The sequence below is a fragment of the Felis catus genome, chromosome B1 (assembly GCF_018350175.1).
Source record: "Felis catus isolate Fca126 chromosome B1, F.catus_Fca126_mat1.0, whole genome shotgun sequence".
NCBI classification, from domain to species: Eukaryota; Metazoa; Chordata; class Mammalia; order Carnivora; family Felidae; genus Felis; species Felis catus.
This window is the reverse complement of record NC_058371.1, coordinates 76336700-76355256: the sequence shown is the minus strand read 5'-3', so window position 1 is coordinate 76355256 and position 18557 is coordinate 76336700. Positions and strand designations below refer to the sequence as shown.

At 39.9% G+C, this 18557-nt stretch overlaps 1 protein-coding gene across 6 annotated transcripts in view; it reads right to left on the bottom strand.

The window, feature by feature from the left end:
- The window catches only part of LRBA (LPS responsive beige-like anchor protein), a 775946-nt gene extending 765896 nt beyond the window's left edge, over nt 1-10050 (bottom strand). For 2 of the 6 annotated variants that reach the window (XM_023252764.2, XM_045056857.1), the window contains exons 1-2: nt 9580-10050; nt 8806-9238 (exon numbers count right to left, since the gene is read on the bottom strand). In XM_023252764.2, coding sequence (XP_023108532.2) covers nt 8806-9018 — 213 coding nt within the window. In that variant the 5' untranslated portion in view covers nt 9019-9238; nt 9580-10050. The remainder of the gene's footprint in view (nt 1-8805; nt 9239-9579) is intronic. The other 4 variants (XM_011281623.4, XM_023252767.2, XM_023252765.2 and 1 more) reach the window with 3 other exon arrangements.
- Between the last annotated feature and the right edge of the window lie 8507 nt (nt 10051-18557).

Genomic DNA, 18557 nt, shown 5'->3' with positions numbered 1-18557 from the left:
TTCTGCAGAAATGAATAAAACTAGGCTAACTTTTCTGCCCATGGACACCTCAAGGAAGCATCGTTAAATCTCACCTCCCACTGCCATCATGTCTAAGTCAGAGTCCCCCAAAGATTCTGAACAGGTGCGGAAGCTTTTCATCAGAGGTTTGAGCTTTGAAAACAGACAATGTGAGTCTGATTAGCCATTCTGAGCAATGGGGAACACTCACGGACTGTGTGGTAATGAGATCCAAACACCAAGCACTCCAGAAGCTTCGAGTTTCTCACATATGCCACTGTGGAAGAGGTGGATGCAGCCATAAATGCAAGGCCACACAGGATGGATGGAAGAGTTTTGGAACCAAAGAGGGCTGTCTTGAGAGAAGATTCTCAAAGACCTGGTCCCCACTTAACTGTGAAAAAGATTTTTGTTGGTGGCATTAAAGACACTGAAGAACATCATCTAAGAGATTATTTTGGACAGTATGGGAAAATGGAAGTGATTGATATCATGAATGACCAAGGCAGTGACAAAAAGAGGCTTTGTTTTTGTAACCTTTGATGACCATGACTCTAGACAAGATTGTCATTCAGAAATACCATACTGTGAATGGCCATAACTGTGAAGTAAGGAGAGCTCTAAGCAAAAGATGGCTAGTGCTTCATTCAGCCAAAGAGGTAGAAGCAGTTCTGGAAACTTTGGTGGTGGTCGTGGAAGTGGTTTTGGTGGGAATGACAACTTTGGTCGTGGAGGAAACCAGTGGGCAAGACAGCTTTGGTGGCAGTCGAGGTAGTGGTGGATACGGTGGCATCAGGGATGGCTATAACAGATTTGGTAATGATGGAAACAACTTCGGAGGTGGTGGAAACTATAATGATTTTGGCAGTTACAAAAATCAATCTTCAAATTTGGGACCCATGAAAGGAGGAAATTTGGGGGGCAGAAGCTTCACCCCTATGGTGGTGAAGGCCAATACTTTGCCAAACCATGAAACCAAGGTGGTTATGGCGGTTCCAGGAGCAGCAGTAGCTATGGCAGTGGCAGAAGGCTTTAATTACTATCAGGAAACAAAGCTTAGCAGGAGAGGAGAGCCAGAGAAGTGACAGGGTAGCTACAGGTTACAACAGATTTGTGAACTCAGCCAAGCACAATGGTGGCAGGGCCTAACTGCTACAAAGAAGACATGTTTTAGACAATACTCATGTGTATGGGCAAAAAACCCAAGGACTGTATTTGTGACTAACTGTATAACAGGTTATTTTAGTTTCTGTTCTGTGGAAAGTGTAAAGTATTCCAACAAAGGGTTTTAATGTAGATTTTTTTTTTTTTGCACCCATGCTGTTGATTGTTAAATGTAACAGTCTGATCATGATGCTGAATAAAAGTGTCTTTAAAAAAAAAAAAAAAAAAACCCTAGGCTAACTAATGATTGTAATTTAGCAAATGATAAGATTAGGACATTTCCATTTAATAAAATAAACACCTTTGAAGTACCAAGCACTGTAAAAAGTTCTAGACGTAAAAGGATAAATGAAACAATTTATTATCTAAGTAAGCATTATAAAATAGAAATCAATTCTGGACTTTTTTCTTTCAGATACACAAAAACTATTAAAAATATTTTAAAGAACATGTGTGTGAAAAGATACTTTACAATATAAAAAATATACTAGATTAGTTTAGCTAGGTCAGGATGAGAAAGAAAACCCTTTCTTTCTCTTTTAATTCACAAACAAAAAAAAAAATTCTTATTTTTCAGTTTCCTAAATGTTTTCTCAGTTTAAAATGAACCAACTCAAATGGAAACAAGGGGACTAAATGATGAATTCTATTACCACCAAGAAACTACAAAGTTTTTAAAATTCCTCAATTCATCCACATTTCTTTTATTTATCAACATCAATAAATAATAACAATATCTACTCATGATCTACATAAATGTTCATATACTTTGAGCCATTTATTCCACTTCTGGAAATTTCAATACACAAAGCTGCCTAAGGAAGCATTTCAATAGTAAAAAAAAAAAAAAAAAATTTTTTTTTCATCATTTCCTCTTATACTGAAAACTACAAAACATTGATTAAAGAAATTAAGGAAGACCTAAACAAATGGAAAGACAGTCCAAATGCATGCAATGGAAAACTCAATATTCCCTAAAGTTATCTACAGCTTCAACACCTCCCCATCAAAATCCCAGCTTGCTTTTTCACAAAAAGTGACAAGCTGATCCTACAATTAACACAGAAATGCAAAGAATCTAAAATAGCCCAAAAAATCTTAAAAAAAAGAACAAAGTAAGAGGACATATATCCCTATTTCAAAACTTATTACAAAGCCTCAGTAATCAAGACAGTGTTGCCGTGGTGAAGAATAGACATACAGATCAAAGAAAAAAAAGTCCAGATAAATCCTTAACACTTACAGTCAACTGATTTTTGACAAAGATGTAAAGGTATAATTCAATGGGAAAGAATACCCATTTCAACAAAGAGCAGTGAAATCCACATACAAAATGATAAATTTAGAATGGGTGATGGGCATTGAGGAGAGCACTTGTTGGGATGAGCACTGGGTGTTATATGTAAACCAATATGACGATAAATTATATTTAAAAGAAAAAAGGAAAAAAAAGATGAATTTAACCCCTATCTTATCATTTCCTCACATCACACAAAAATCAACTCAAAATGGATCACAGGCCTAAATGCAAGAGCCAGAACTACGAAACATCTTGAACACAGGATGTAAATGTTCTAAAATTAGACTGTGGTAATGCCTGCACAGCTCTGTAAACTTAATGAAAATCACTAAATTATATACTTATATTAAGTGAATTTTATGGTATATAAATTACACCTCAACAAAGGTGTTTAAAAACGAGTCATCTCTAAAATATCACAATGACTATTAAATAAATTCCAAAAGAACTACATAGCATATTTCAGAGCCAATAAGGCTAGTAATAGCTACATACAAAAAAAAAAAAAAAAAAAATTTACAAGGTTGGAGTATGATAACTTATCTAAAACTACAAATATTAAAATAATAGCAAATACTTGTAACAGTACTCAATGTGCCACACATTATTTTAAGTGCTTTATAAGTTTTTATTCATTTAATCCTTGCTACAGTGTAGTTTCCCCATTCTACAGAGGAGAAACTATGGCACAAATAGGTTAAAAAAACTTGCTCAAGATCACAACAGGGTGTTGGGTTAATGAATGATTTTTTTTCTCCTTTCACAAATATCTTTATATTACTACCATTATGCATTTGAAAACAGTAGTGAACATCATTGGCTGCCTATCCACTATCCAATTATCCCTTCAATTTCTTACCCGGATTTTTGTGTATCCACCTCTCCCCATACAGCCCATGTACTTCAGAGAAAATTAACCCCATCCTTAGGTACAGTACTTGGTCCTGGTTTGCTTAAGCCAATCAGCCATTTCAATGACAACAGTCACTGGTTCAGTAGTCCAGTCAGGACTCTTGTTTGGAATGTCAGGACAGTGAGGCTTTCTCCTAAGAGATGTGAACAAAATATGTATGGCCCAACCATCACTGGCAGCCATCCTACAACCATGGGAGGAATAATAACAGACTGAAGAAAGCAGAAAAGAAACGGAAAGAAACTGGTTATTTAATATTACTGTGTTACTATAATCTTGCCCTACCTTTGGACTTGGAGATAAATGAGCCTTACAAATCCTTTTTATTGTGTTTCAAACAGGTTCAAGTTTTCTATCACTCATAACATGATGGTGGGCACATTAACAAGTACGTTACATGAGTATCTTCCTAATAAAGGTTCATATAAAGGCTTGAAAAATACCTACAATTTTATATGTCTCACACAGCAGTTTGTAATCTTTTAACTGCAAATTTTAAAATGTGTTTTTTTTTTTAAATCTAGATTTCCAAGTCTTCCTGAAAAATCAAAAGGTATGACACCATTGGGCCCATGTTACTGCAGTATAACAACCAAGTAGAACAGAAGCTGCCCCTTTAAGTCTACAAGAACACTCTCTAAACACAAATCAATAGTAATGGAGCCTCTGTGCGAGGTGCTCAGCTCCTATAGGCATTAAAAGTTTGCACCATTAATATTCAGCAGGACCTATATCAAATGACATGTAATGAGTCATGAAAAATGTATTCTACCTTTTAAACTTTAACATTTTAATTAAAATCATATACTTTTTAAACAAATTTCATGAAAACATATATTTGTCACCAGCTCATGGGAAACACTATTCTTGAACTGAATACCTTTAAATACCCGATGGAAGCCTTAAACTCAGCAGCAAGTTCTTGGAAACATGCCAATACATTAATTACTCTGGGTCCAAACGTCTGACAATTTTTTTTTAGCACACAGATGAAAACAAAATGAAATGGTTTTAAGTTGCAACAAGAAAAATGTAAAAGTTGACTACAAGTTTGAAATACCTGAATACACAAGTGTACTATTAATCAAAACTTACCTATAAAACAGATTTGCAAAAGAAATTACAAGAACAGTGGTAAATTTCAAAGGAATTTACAGGAGAGTAAGCTCAAGCTACATTAGCAAAGTTAGGAAGCAGTACTTTGTAAAGACCTCTGGATGTATGGCTCTACCACTAATTTGGACAACTCTAGGGGAAGGGAAGTTAATTTTTTTTTAATTTTTTTAATGTTTATTTTTATTTTTGACAGAGAGAGAGCATGAGCAGGGGAGGAGCAGTGAGAGAGGGAGACACAGAATCCAAAGCAGGCCCCAGCTCTGAGCTGTCAGCACAGAGCTGGACACGGGGCTCGAACTCACAGACTGCAAGATCATGACCTGAGCCAAAGTTGGACACTCAACCGACTGAGCCACCCAGATGCCTGGGGAAGTTGTTTAATTTTAACAGCACAATTATTATAGTTTAAAGTAGCTTAACATATAATCAGTAAAAAAGAATCGAAAGTACATAATCTATTTTAACAAAATGCCTGGAAAAATAGGAAAAAGTTATCACAGCTATAAATAAGTTTAAACTTACTAATGAAAAATCCAGTGAAGATAGGTTAAAGGAGGTACACACATAAGGATTCAGTGACACTGTTAATAAACTGGTTTTTTTTTAGTTTATTTATTTTGAGAGAGTGAGAGCATACATGTGCACAAGAGGGGGAGGTGCAGAGAGAAAGGGAGAAAGAATCCCAAGCAGGATCCACACTCAGTGCAGAGCCTGACACACTGACGAGGGGCTTGGGGCTTGATCTCATGACCCAGAGATCATGACCTGAGCCAAAATCAAGAGTGGGCCACTTAACTGACTGAGCCACCCAAGTGCCCCTATACTGGTTAAGGTACATAGATGGCTCACAGAGCTTATATCATTATAATATTTCATTACTTATACATATTATATATTCTTCTGTCTGTATTCTTTTCACAATTTTATAAATCTTAACCCAACATAGTGACTATAAAAAAAGTTAATGATAGACTTTCCCCATCCACATGCCAAGTAAAAAAACTGAATGACCAGAAAAATGTTTTTGCTTTTAAGCAGTTTTTTTTTTTTTACTATTTAATGCAGTTATATGAAAGCTATTTGAAAGTTAAAGAGGAATAAATGAATTCTACTGATGGAGATTTCATCATTAATATTTATTTAGCAGAACCAATGATTTTTGTGTCCTTATACTGGGGGAAGTTATGCCTCAGCTATACCTACCTGCTCAGAGAAGCAAACAATTCTACATTAACTCAAGAGACAGATGTATTCCTGGAAAGGTTGCCATTATACACAAATTGTAGGCAATCTATTTAACATTTCAGTCTTGATCTCATCCATAAAATGAGATCTATATTAAATAGTTGTTCAAAGAAATATTTAAAAACTTATGTAAAGCACTTGGCCCATTGCCTGGCACACAGTAAACAGCATAACTTGTAAAATCACAACTTTTAATGTAATTTCCTTCTCTGAGCAAAATTAAGATTAAGGCTGATAACTATCAAGAAATATTTAGGTGCTATAGTATTAATGACATTGAGATGGACTAGCTTACCAGATACCTAAAGTGTCAGTTCTCAAGATTTTCTAAAGCCCGGCAAACAACCTACATACCCATGAAGAAACATGAAAAGTATTGTAAGGGAGAATGGAAAAGGGAGGAACTAATCTAATCCTCTGCTCTACAGGAGAAGAGAATGACAGTGGAGAGGAGGTATAACTCAACAGATTTTCCCTCTCTTTTTACCAGACACCTATTACTCTGCAAACAAGTAGCTGTGCGTGATTTAACCAATAATCTTAAAATCTCTACCAGACCCACAATTTTAGGCAGCATATAAGCAAACCATCACTACAGAATTTGGATATTCCTTAATAAAATGCAGGTGACTTATGGTAGGTTATCCACCTCCACACAGGGCATTCAAAACAACAAAGGAGTTCGGGTCACCTTGGTGGCTCAGATGGTTAAGCGGCTGACTTTGGCTCAGGTCATGATCTCAGAGTTAGTGAGTTCAAGCCCCACATGGGGCTCTATGCTGACAGCTCAGGGCCTGGAGCCTGCGTCAGATTCCGTGTCTCCCTGTCTCTCTGCCTGCCTCTCTCTGCCCCTCTCTCTCTCTCTCTCTCTCTCTCTCTCTCTCAAAACTAAATAAACATTAAAAATTTTTTTTAAAAAATAAAGAACAAAGAAGTTTGAATCCTCCTTCTGCCAGAGGAATGTTGTTTTTCATACACAAACAACTAATTATGGGCTCTATCACTACCACAGATTTCTGTTTATCATCCTAGGTACACGAGGTTTAGAAAAAAAATAAAATCTTGGAGCGCCTGAGTGGCTCAGTCAGTTAAGCATCGACTTCAGCTCAGGTCATGATCTCACAGCTCATGAGTTCCAGCCCCGTGTCCAGCTCTCTACTAAAAGCTCAGAGCCTGGAGTCTGCTTCACATTCTGTCTGGGTCTCTCTCTGCTCCTCGCCTGTTTGCACGCTGTCTCTATCTCTCAAATGTAACTACACACTAAAAAAAAATTTTTTAACAACAACAAAAAAAATCTTTAAAAAAGGTTTTTGAGAAGCGCCTGGGTGGCTCAGTCAGTTAAGTGTCCGACTTCGGCTCAGGTCATGATCTCACGGTTTGTGGGTTGGAGCCCCGCCATTAGGATCTCTGTCGGTGCAAAGCCACTTCAGATCCTCTGTCCCCCACTCTCTCTACCCCGCCTCTCCTCCAGTGCACATGCGCTCTCTCTCAAAAAATAACTGAACTTTAAAAAAAAAAAAAAAAAGGTTTCAAGTTTACTTTGAGGCAAAGGAATAAATCAATTTACCATATATCTCCTTAAGACTTACAAACTTTTAAAGACCATAAACACAAGATCCCCAAAGTTTTGATAATTGTTGAAGCTGCATAAGGAATACCAGAACAACTATCCTATTTGTATATTTGAACATTTCCATAATATTTAGTTTTTTTTTTTTAAATGTGGGTGGTTCCAGTCAGTTGGTTAGGCATGTGACTTTGGCTCATCTCACAGTTCATGGGTTCAAGCCCCACGTTGGGCTATGTGCTGATAGCTCAGTCTGGAGCTTGCTTTGGATTCTTTGTCTCTCCCTCTCTTCCCTGATTGTGCTCTCTCAAAAATAAATAAACTTAAAAAAATGTGTACATGTGTATTTATATGTAAGCTTCCAACACAACAAATTGGTAAAGAAATACCCTAGTGTTCAAAGTTTTTATACTCCAAAAGTAGGTGATTTCATCTAGTTCCTTTCTCATTCTAGAAGTTGTACTGCAAGTGACCAGACTATTGGTAAAGGTCTAGTGAAGGAAATAATTAACCGACCTGGAATAAAACAAGCCTAACCTTGAAAACACAAAGGCAAAAGGGAAGGGCGCTAAACGGTTATTACAGCTATTTTGTATTCATATTTGTTCCCATCTGTTATCTTCTAACACAGGTAGAAGAGGTGGAAGTAGTGTTAAGGCCAAATTTACTTTTCATTCTTTAAGTAGATGGGCAACAGAAGTTGGAGTAAAGAAATTTTAAAAGTCCCCATTAGAAATAACCATTTCTAAGAACGGAACAGAGAAAAAGTATTGCATATACACCTTTCAAAAGTAACATTCATAGTTCTTAGAACCAGCAACTTCCAATGACCAAATATGCTTTGCTGCTACACATGCATTTACAAAAGAAATAAAGATTATGCTGCATCAGCCACAATCCTTTTTCAAACTGCCATTCAATTTTCACAAGATGTAACCGTGAATACATCCCAAAATTTAATTTTTGTTAGCTATGTCTAAAAATAAAATTGGTCAAGATATAAAATACTAACTTTGCAGCAAATTAATCTTTCACCAACTCTGTGAACAAAACTTTCATGTTCAAAACTTACAGCAAAACATAACCTAGGCAGACTCAAAAGGGTAAGTAGTATGTAGGGCACTTACATCATTTCTCAAGACCCAAAGAAAGTCACAAAAATTTATTTAAAATGTTAAAGAGAAATGCAGACAAAAAAAAATGTTTATATAATAAAAGTCCTCCACTGGAACCCCCACAAAATACTTCCAAGCAACAATTATTTCCTTAGCACAATAGTCATCTGTTCACTTTCACAAAACCTGGAGCACCTAAATCTACATAACTCCCCTTAAACTGAAAAATACAAAAAAATCTTTCATTTAGGTCAGTAGGATTTTGTGTTTCTATCCATGGAAAAAGCCATCATCTGTATGAGGCAAGCACATGGCTCCAGCTTTAACGTCTAGTTCCCCAACCCACTGAAAAGAATATATGCTTATAAAATAAATATTTACTTACCAGGTTAAAGACAGTTTCTACAATATCCCTATTGGATACTTCTCCAACTTCAACCAACCCCGTCAACACGGCAAATTTCATTCTGATGCCCCTGATGGGGAGCCCTGGTTTCAGGGACAATGCACCCTCTTCAGCAGAGGTTTCTTCTTTCCCTCCACCTCCCCCGTCATCACCTGTTGGTGGCGGGGAAGGGACATTGTCTTCACTAGCCATTGCTAGTTCGCGAGAAAGGACAACTCGGAGTCACTATGGGACAGCAAATGCTGCACTAGCAATAAGCACACACACGCAACACAAAACGAAAAAGGTCACTCTTCCAAGTTGTGGAGAAACCCCAAAAGCAGTTGATGGGTAAAGTCCTTGGCGTCACCCTCCTCCTCTTGGAGAATATTTGTCCAATCTCTCTCCCCGAGGCTGACAACAACGCCAAACCCTATTGGAAGATTAGATAAATGTTAAATACGCTAGGTTTTGTTTTTGGGTTGGGGGGGGGGGGAGAGGAGAATAGTTATTGCCTGTGAAATAAGTTACTAAAGGGACCCCACTACCCGACACCCGCTACCCCCCTGGCTCGAAGATACAGATTCTGAGTGAAGGCGGGTTCAAGAGGCCCCTGAACAGGTTCACTCCTCCCCCACACTCTCGCAGGTTCAGGCGCAGAGCTACCTCTCCTCACAGGTGCACGGAAAGAGAAACTGTCGCTGGAAAATGAAGGGTCCGAGGAAAGGAGGGGGGGTCCCCAAGCTACCACAGAAGTAGAAAGTTCCTCCTCACCCAGATACTCCGGACTCGTCCTCACCCCCCGCCAGGGAGCCGCGAGACGGAGGTGGCGGCGGAGATCCAGGGCAGGAAAAGGCGGGGGAAAGGGGCGGTGATTATTCTCAACGCTCGGCCCAGGGGGAGGAGTGGAGCACTCAGGCACCTGAGGTTCGACGGCGAGAGGAGGGGAGGTGTGTATTCTGGCTAGAAGGGAGGGGAGGCCGGGTGGCGAAGGCGGGGAAAGGAGGGAGAAGAGAGAGGTCAGTGCACCTGGTCGCAGCCTCCAAGTTTCCCTATTCCGCTCCCCGGGAGCCCGCGGCTGCACAGAACTCCATGCTTCCTGGCCCGCCCGACCCCTGCGCTCAGCCTTTGCAAAAACAGCCCCTGCTGGCGATATGGACGCCGCAGCTGAAGCTGCTGGTGGTGGTGAGGTTGCTACTGCCACAGCTTGCCCCGCCACGGCTCGCGTGAACGTCCCTATACCCACTGAAACTACTTCTCGCCGCCATGACAGCGCCGAGGGCCGCCGGGCGCGGCGTGCGCGTGCGCGAGCGCGCGGGACGGTGGGGCGGGAGGGCGCGAAGGCGGAGGCAACCGTGCGGCAGCGTGGGGCCGCGAGAGGGCGGGGGTGCTGGGCGAGGGCTTGCTGACAGGACTACGTGTGAGGGTGGGCACCCTAGCGGGCGCGTTGCTCAGACAACACGAAATGTGTCCCGGCCCGGCAAGGAGAGATGTTTCCTTCCAGGAGCCGACTCTTCCCACACACCCCCTCCCCGCTATCACCCCTCACCTCCCACTCCCAACCTGAGAAGGTGCTTTGACAAGAGCTGAGAAGGTGATTCTGAGCTGCTTCCGTCGTTAAGTTACCATAGGGTCTCCAAGCGCGGAGAGACCCCGCCCCACGTTGCCAAGGTGTCTTCTTGGACTTGGAGAAAGACACCTGAGGGACCGCTACGAGCCAGAGAGGTGGCAGCGCTGGAGCCAGCAAGGCTGCAGTCCTTGTCTAATGGGAGCAGAGTCCCCACCCCTGACTGCCTTCAGCTGCTGCCTGCCCGCGGCGCTCCGCGAAGAGTTGCGGAGAGATTTCCACTGGGATGCCCCAAACAGCTGCCACCGCTTGGAAGGGGATGGGGCGGGGGTGCAGGGGGACGTGTCCACGAGGAATGAGAAAGATTCCTTGCTTTGCAGCTGCCGCCCCACCAAACCTCTCCCACATTCTAAGGAAGGGAGGATTCCTGAGACAGCTGCTCCAAACAGCGTGGAGGCGGGGTTAATTTTGCCTGTAGATCTCAGGGGTTTTTTCCTCTCGTAATTTTCCAATGTGAAAGTTAGGTTCGCCTCATTCTCAGATTAGTTTAAAAGATAAAATACATTCGGATTGAAACTAGCACAGGTCATCATAATGTGTCCTTCCCTTCCACCTCCACTATTAACAAAAAGCGTTTTTCCTGATGCACCAGTGAAAAATATTAAAGAGTGGTTTTTCACCCTTATGTACTCCTTGAAGCCGTAAGGCCTTAAAAAATAATAATGGTTAATATAATTTTAGTTCGCTAAAATGAAAGTGAAGCAAAAAGTGAGGTCAAACAAAAGTTAGGAAGTACCATGGAGGGGTCAGAAGAAAAAATTATATTGGTTTGAGAGAGGAAATAATTGCCTAAAGAAAGGGTTATCTGAGACGGGCTTGAAAAAGTAAACGGAATTTCAGCTATCACATGGAAATTTGGAGGGAGAGAGAAGTAACATGAGAAAAGACAAGAAGCACAGGAGTATCTTCTTTAGAAAAGCGTTAAACCTTTTAAAAATACTAAAAAGAATTCAACTGCATCAAATCGCATATGGTTGCGAATGTTTGTTAAAGATTTGTTTTCTATACGTTAATTTAAATACACCAAAGATGAGGCATTTTTCTCATGATCTGAATTGGTGATTCATGTATTGCTACATCAATGGCTTGCCTTTCTTTAAGTCCCTGAAAAACGAAACCCCTCAGATTTATATTTCAGATTGTTAAATGAATAAGTCTGGAATAAGAGGGACTGGGTTGTGCCTGAGGAGAGAGACAACTTTCACTAGAATTTTAACACATCTGTAGAGAAGGAGACAGGGAGGCACATTTGAGGTAGAGGCATTAAACAATGAAAGGTTTCTAATATAGCGTTTTGCCTCCCCAGATTTGGGCAAATAGTCTTACCTTGAGTGTGTTAATATATCTGGCACATAACTGCTAGTATTTGCTAATAACAATAAGTGTCTGCCATTAAGAAGGAGCAGATGACAATGAACATGTCCTAAACACAGTATGGTCACAGTTATTCGGTCTAAATGTCTAGGGTTGGTTTGTCTGTCATGGATTTGCCATCTCACCGTTAACACTGTTGTACTGGTAAAACAAAAGGGGACATGAGACATTTACCCAAATATTTCCCCCAAAATTGTCAAGCATATTTTACAGTTTTTCAGAATTATTCAACCTCCTGCTTTACTTTGCCCCTAGTTACAGTAAAATACTTGGCAAAAATTACAGGTTCACTGCAGAAGAAAGCATATGGAAGATAGAGAAGGAAACTTCTAGCCACAGTTAGAATAGCTGTGGATTATTGTTTAGGTATAAAGAAAATAGAATCAGAGAGTGCTTCAGGATGAACTATCTGTCCACCACCTATTAAGCTCCTTCACAGCAGGATGCTGACCATTGTAGGCACTCAATACATATTGTTTGGATTGAGTTGTTTTTTTAATTTTTTTTAACATTTATTTATTTTTGAGACTGAGAGACACAGAGCATGAACGGGGGAGGGACAGAGAGAGAGGGAGACACAGAATCGGAAGCAGGCTCCAGGCTCCGAGCCATCAGCCCAGAGCCTGACGCGGGGCTCGAACTCCCGGACCGCGAGATCGTGACCTGGCTGAAGTCGGACGCTTAACCGACTGCGCCACCCAGGCGCCCCTGGATTGAGTTAAAACTCTAAAGATACTTGCTTTAATTTTTCTGGCCTGAAGATCCTTGCTTGAGTCTATACAACTACTACCAGTTAGAGGGAGCAAGATCTTGGTATAAATGGTTTAAGATAGCAGTTTTAATATTTGTTAAAATTTGCTTATATTTGTGTTACTATAATGGATGTTTTCAAGTCAAAAGCCTTCATATAAACTATCAGCAGATGAGTTTTTAGGACTACATTGCTTATATCCCTGTATAATATGTTCAAATGCTACACAAAAAGGAAGAAAGATAGGGGGGAAAAGTTACCTCCTGTAAAGCCAGGCTCAAGTGTTGCATTACCATCTAGTTTATATTTCTCTGACATCACGATCTTGACAGAATTAAGGTCTAAAAGTTTTCATAATTTTACTTGTCTTCAGCATATATTAAATCCATAGCAGGAGGGGTGCCTGGGTGGCCCAGTCAGTTAAGCTTCTGACTCTTAATTTCGGCTCAGGTCATGACTTCACTGTTTGTGAGTTCAAGCCCTGCATTGGGTTCTGCACTTGGGAACCTGCTTGGGATTCTGTCTCTCTCTTTCTGTCTCTCTGCCCCTCCCACACACTTTATTTTCTCAAATAAACTTTAGGGGGAAAAAAAGCAGGAAAAAGAAAAACATAGCAGGGAAAAAAAAAAAACAGATTCAAAACAGAAACCCAGTGCATAACTCAGAGAAACTCAAGCAAAGAGAATGTAATTTCATGGTGAAATCAAGAAGATTATTGATCTATAAACCCTTACCTATATACAAAGAAAGTTTTAACAGAAAAGATGGGATGGAATTTTCTTTCTTCCAGAAAGAACACCCAACCCACCCAATTGTAACTTACTGGAATTTTGCTAGGGTATAGATTAAATGATAATTTAGGGGAAAGATAACACATGATTTGCTATAAACCTGAATGTGTATCTCTGGATTTGGAGTTTTCTTCAAATTGTTATTCCTTATAGCTTATGATCTCATAGGCTGGAAAATTGTGGTCCTGGCTTCCAGCGCCCTCCTTGTGAGAAAGTGAAAACATTAATTAAACCTTAGTAATGCTAAATAAAATTTCTATGTTAGTACCCTTTATTGATGATATTTTTATTGGGCATTAGATTCTGGGAAAAATTAAAATTTAAAAGAAAAAGATATCACCTACTTAACAGTTGGAAACTCAAAAGTTTAAGATTAAAAGTTCACGTGATTGTTCATATCTAGAAGTTCAAAATGATCCACATCAACTTACTACATTTTGGGCATTTTTAAATTCTTTTTTCCCTCGTGTATGTCACACAAGAGGTAGAGACTTGGAAAAAGGCAACTCTACTTTCAGCAAGCATGCAAGCCAAGGCATACGTTTTTAACACATAGAATATTAATGCAGTAGTTAGTATAATTGGCATGGACATAGACTAGGTTGGTTGATTTGTCTTTTCTATTTTCCCATCTCTATTTTGTTCTTAAATAGTGTGTAAATAGGTAGCTCATTTGCAGTGTTCTCTTAGGATAGTAAGAGAACCCCACCTTTGCTATCTATGTAAGTGCATATCCCTAGACTAACTATTGGTACTGTTAGCTAAATTCTGAATTCTTGTCCAGGTGAGGTCTCTGAGAAGTCATTGTGTCCCCTGAAAGTGGTAGGTACCATTTCCGTCATCAAAATAGAAATGGGGATTCACATAAGAAATGAAATACCAGGAGAATTACTTCAAGCAGATAGAAGAAATTACTTTTTATAGCCCCCACTCTTGGGTTTGAACTTTGAATTGCTTGCTAGTACACCAACTGAAGGGAGAAAGATGACTTCTGTCATGCTTGGAGCATTCCTTCTTGGAACCCAAGCCACATGGAGAAGCTGTGTAAAGAACAATCATTGGCACCTGGGTGGCTCAGTAGGTGGAACATCCCACTCTTGATTTCATGCTCAGGTCATGATCCCAGTGTCATGGGATGGAGCCCTGAGTCAGGCTCTGTGCTGAGCATAGAACCTGCTTAAGGTGCTCTCTCTCTCCCTCTGCTCTCCTCTCCCCCACTCATATGTACACTCTTTCTCTCTCTCTCTCTCTCTCTCTCTCAAATACATAGATAGATAGATAGATAGATAGATAGATAGATAGATAGATAGATAGATAGATAGTTAAATATCAAGGCCCTTCAGTCAACAGCCCCAGCTGAGTCCCAGTCAACAACCAGGCCTGTCATGAGAGTCAACCATCCTGGATATTCCAGCCAGGTAGTTAAATCTTCAGATGACTGCAGCACGGCCAAAAACACATGATATAGAATAGCACAGTTGGATACACTTAACCCACACCAAAATTGTAAGATACAATAAGTACTTGTCGATTTAAGCCACTGAATTCTGGGGTGGTTTGTTGTATAGCAATAGCTAGAACAACAACATGAGGTAAAACATGTTATGTAGTTTTGGGTTACTCCCTGACCATAATACTTTTGTTTGTTCTGAGTATAAACTTTTTAAATAATTCCAGCCTAGGGGCACCTCAGTGGTGGCTCAGGCTCAGTTGGTTAAGCATCTGACTTTGGCTCAGGTCGTGATCTCACGGTTCCTGAGTTCGAGCCCTGCATCAGGCTCTGTGCTGACACCTTAGAGCCTAGAGCCTGCTTGGAATTCTGTCTCTCTCTCTCTCTCTCTCTCTCTCTCTCTCTCTCTCTGTCCCTCCCCTGCTCATGCTTTCTCTCTCTAAAAAATAAGTAAACATTAAAGTAAAATAAAACAAAATAAAATAAAATATTCCAACCTAGTCACAGCTATGCTATAACTTGGAGTCCCCATAATTGGGCCTGTATGTTAAAGAAGATGATAGCACTATATCTAGCCAGAGATCTTCAAGGGAAAGGGGAATTGTGTAGATTCAATTTGGAGTTATAAGGTCCACAGGAAATTTCCCAGGGAGGTTTTCTCTTTATTGCTAAATGAGAAGAGCTATATTTAATTTTATTTTAGAAAGCACCCATTTCCGGGGCGCCTGGGTGGCGCAGTCGGTTAAGCGTCCGACTTCAGCCAGGTCACGATCTCGCGGTCCGTGAGTTCGAGCCCCGCGTCAGGCTCTGGGCTGATGGCTCAGAGCCTGGGGCCTGTTTCCGATTCTGTGTCTCCCTCTCTCTCTGCCCCTCCCCCGTTCATGCTCTGTCTCTCTCTGTCTCAAAAATAAATAAATGTTGAGAAAAAAAATAAAAAAGAAAGCACCCATTTCCTTACAGACATTCCAAATTATTTTCTCTGTGCAGCCACATGTAAGCAAACCTCTAAAAGTGCAGGGAAGGGTGCCTGGGTGGCTCAGTTGGTTAAGCATCTGACTCTTGATTTGGGCTCAAGTCATGATCTCATGGTTGATGAGATTGAGCCCTGAGTTGGGCTCCATGCTGACAACGCTGAGTCTGCTTTGGAATTCTCTCTCCCTGTCTTTCTGTCCCTTCCCCACTCATTATCTCTATCTTTCAAAATAAATAAACTTTAAAAAATATAGAGAAAAAAGGGTTCAAGTCCACTAATAATGAAAGAAATGAAATTAATATAGTATTGAGGTGGCATTTTTTTTTTATCTCTCTCATTGCAAATATTTATAGTACCCAGTGTTGGCAAAGGGGACATGAGCACTCTCATTTACTGAAAATGAGCACTCTCATAACATCACTGACAGGCAGTTTAGCAATATGCTGCTCTTCCACTCAAAAATGTATCCTAACCTAAACATAACCAGGTAGACCAGAAGCAGTGTTAAAATCATGTTCATTTTAGTAGTATTTATAATTTCAAAAAGTTAGAAAGAACCTACATATCTAACACAAAAAGAGCAGTTGGTTAGATAAATTATGGTTCTTCCATGCAGTGGAATTCTTTGTAGCCATTAAAAATGGCATTGGAGGGGCACCTGGGTGGCACACTTGGTTAGGGTCTGGCTCTTGATTTCACCTCAGGTCATGACCTTGAGGTTCATGGGATCAAGCCTCTGTTTGGGCTCTGTGTTGACAGTGTGGGGCCTGCTTGGGATCCTCCCCCTCCCTCTCTCCCTGCCCCTCCACCCAAAATAATTTTTTTTTAATGGCATTGGAGATCATTAATAGACACAGAATATTTTCATGACATATTAAGTCAGGAGACTCTTTACCTTTTTGAATCATGCATCACTGATTATGTGGTACCAATTAAAATCAAAAGATATTTCAAGCAAGAAGAAATTTACTCATTAATTAAAATCATTCCAAAAAAAACATGTATTGAGTGATCCTACATATTAAACACTGCATTAAACATTTAGGTTAAAAAAGAAAAATCTAGTCCCTGCCTTGGGGACTCATAGTCTAGTCATTGGGACAGACATTATAATGCAGTATGTTAAACCTATGAAAACCGAAAAAAAAAAAAAAAAAAAACTAAAAAGGTGATACCAAGAAAAAGGTGATACCAGAGCTGAGTATTAAAGAATAAAAGGGGGGGGGGCACCTAGGTGACTCAGTCGGATAGGTGTCCAACTCTTGATTTCAGCTCAGGTCATGATCTTGCAGTTCCTGAGATTGAGACCCATGTCAGGATTCCCATCAGCACAGAGCCTGGTTGGGATTCTCTCTCCCCCTGCCCCTCTCCCCAACTCACGTCCTCTCACTATCTTTCTCTCTCTCTCAAAATAAATAAACATTTAAAAATAAATAAATATTTTTTAAATAAAAATAAAAAATAAATAGGAGCAAGCCAGATGAAAAAGTGAAGGAAGATTAATCCACAATATGAGAAGTCTCCAAAAAGGGGCACCTGCGTGGCTCAGTTGGTTGGGCATCCGACTTCAGCTCAGGTAATGATCTCACGGTTTGTGGGTTCAAGCCCTATGTCAGGCTCTGTGCTGACAACTTGGAGCCTGGAGCCTACTTCAGATTCTGTGTCTCCTTCTCCCTCTGCGCCTCCCCCACTTGTGCTCTGTCTCTCTCTGTCTCTCAAAAAATAAATAAATGTAAAAAAAAAAAAAATTTAAAGAAAAGTCTCCAGAAAGGTTGGACATTTTGAACTGAGAATATAACTGAGTCCAACTGTCACCCTTAAATAATTAGATTTTTCTTCTGGACAGAGCTATATAGAGCACTAGTACGGTTACTCTGTAAATATATATTGAAAAATACCGCCTACACTTTGATCACACCCACTTTCTAGGTATGCTTTATATATGAAGAATCAAAGTGTGGGTAACTCTTATCCCATAACAGATGGTATTGTGATTGTCTAAAATGTCATTAAAGTGTTTATTGTCCCTGCACTAAAGGAGAAATGGAATTGACTCTGTGTTTACACAATAGGCTGCAGAAGGGCAAATGAATAGATTATGATACATTCTTTGTGTGTTTGTTTTTTTAATTTTTTTTAATGTTTATTCATTTTAGAGAGACAAAGACAGAGCATGAGTCGGGGAGGAGCAGAGAAAGAGGGAGACACAGAATCCAAAGCAGGCTCAAACCCACGGACCTCGAGATCATGACCTGAGCTGAAGTCATATGCCTAAACGACTGAGCCACCCAGGTGCCCCTACATTCTTGGTTTTATTATGAATTAAAATTAGGTTATCATAACCAAGACCCCCATGCCTAAATTATAACTGTTACCAAAAAATGGTAAGTCTGGGAAAAGCAAGTAGGTTGTTGATAAGAAGTTAACTAGGGATGAAGCTAGAGAGGTGGAGTGGACCAAAGTAAACCAGGCTAAGGACTGGGCTCTACCCTGAAGGGAACCTGTTGCCTCCAGAAGATTTCAAGCTATAAAGTAATAGGACTTCACTAGCCTCTTAAAAAAATCACTAGCAGCAACCCAACCTCATTTCATATTTATTTGGGTGGAATCATCCATTGTACAGCATTAGTGGAATGCTGTGTTTATATTATCTTATAATAATTTGAATTTATAAAGGTGCAAAATTGTGTGGAATAATGAGATGATTAACATAATCATTGAAAGATTGTACATTGTGTTAGGCATTTCCCTCAAAATATTGAGAAACTGAAGATAAAGTTAAGATG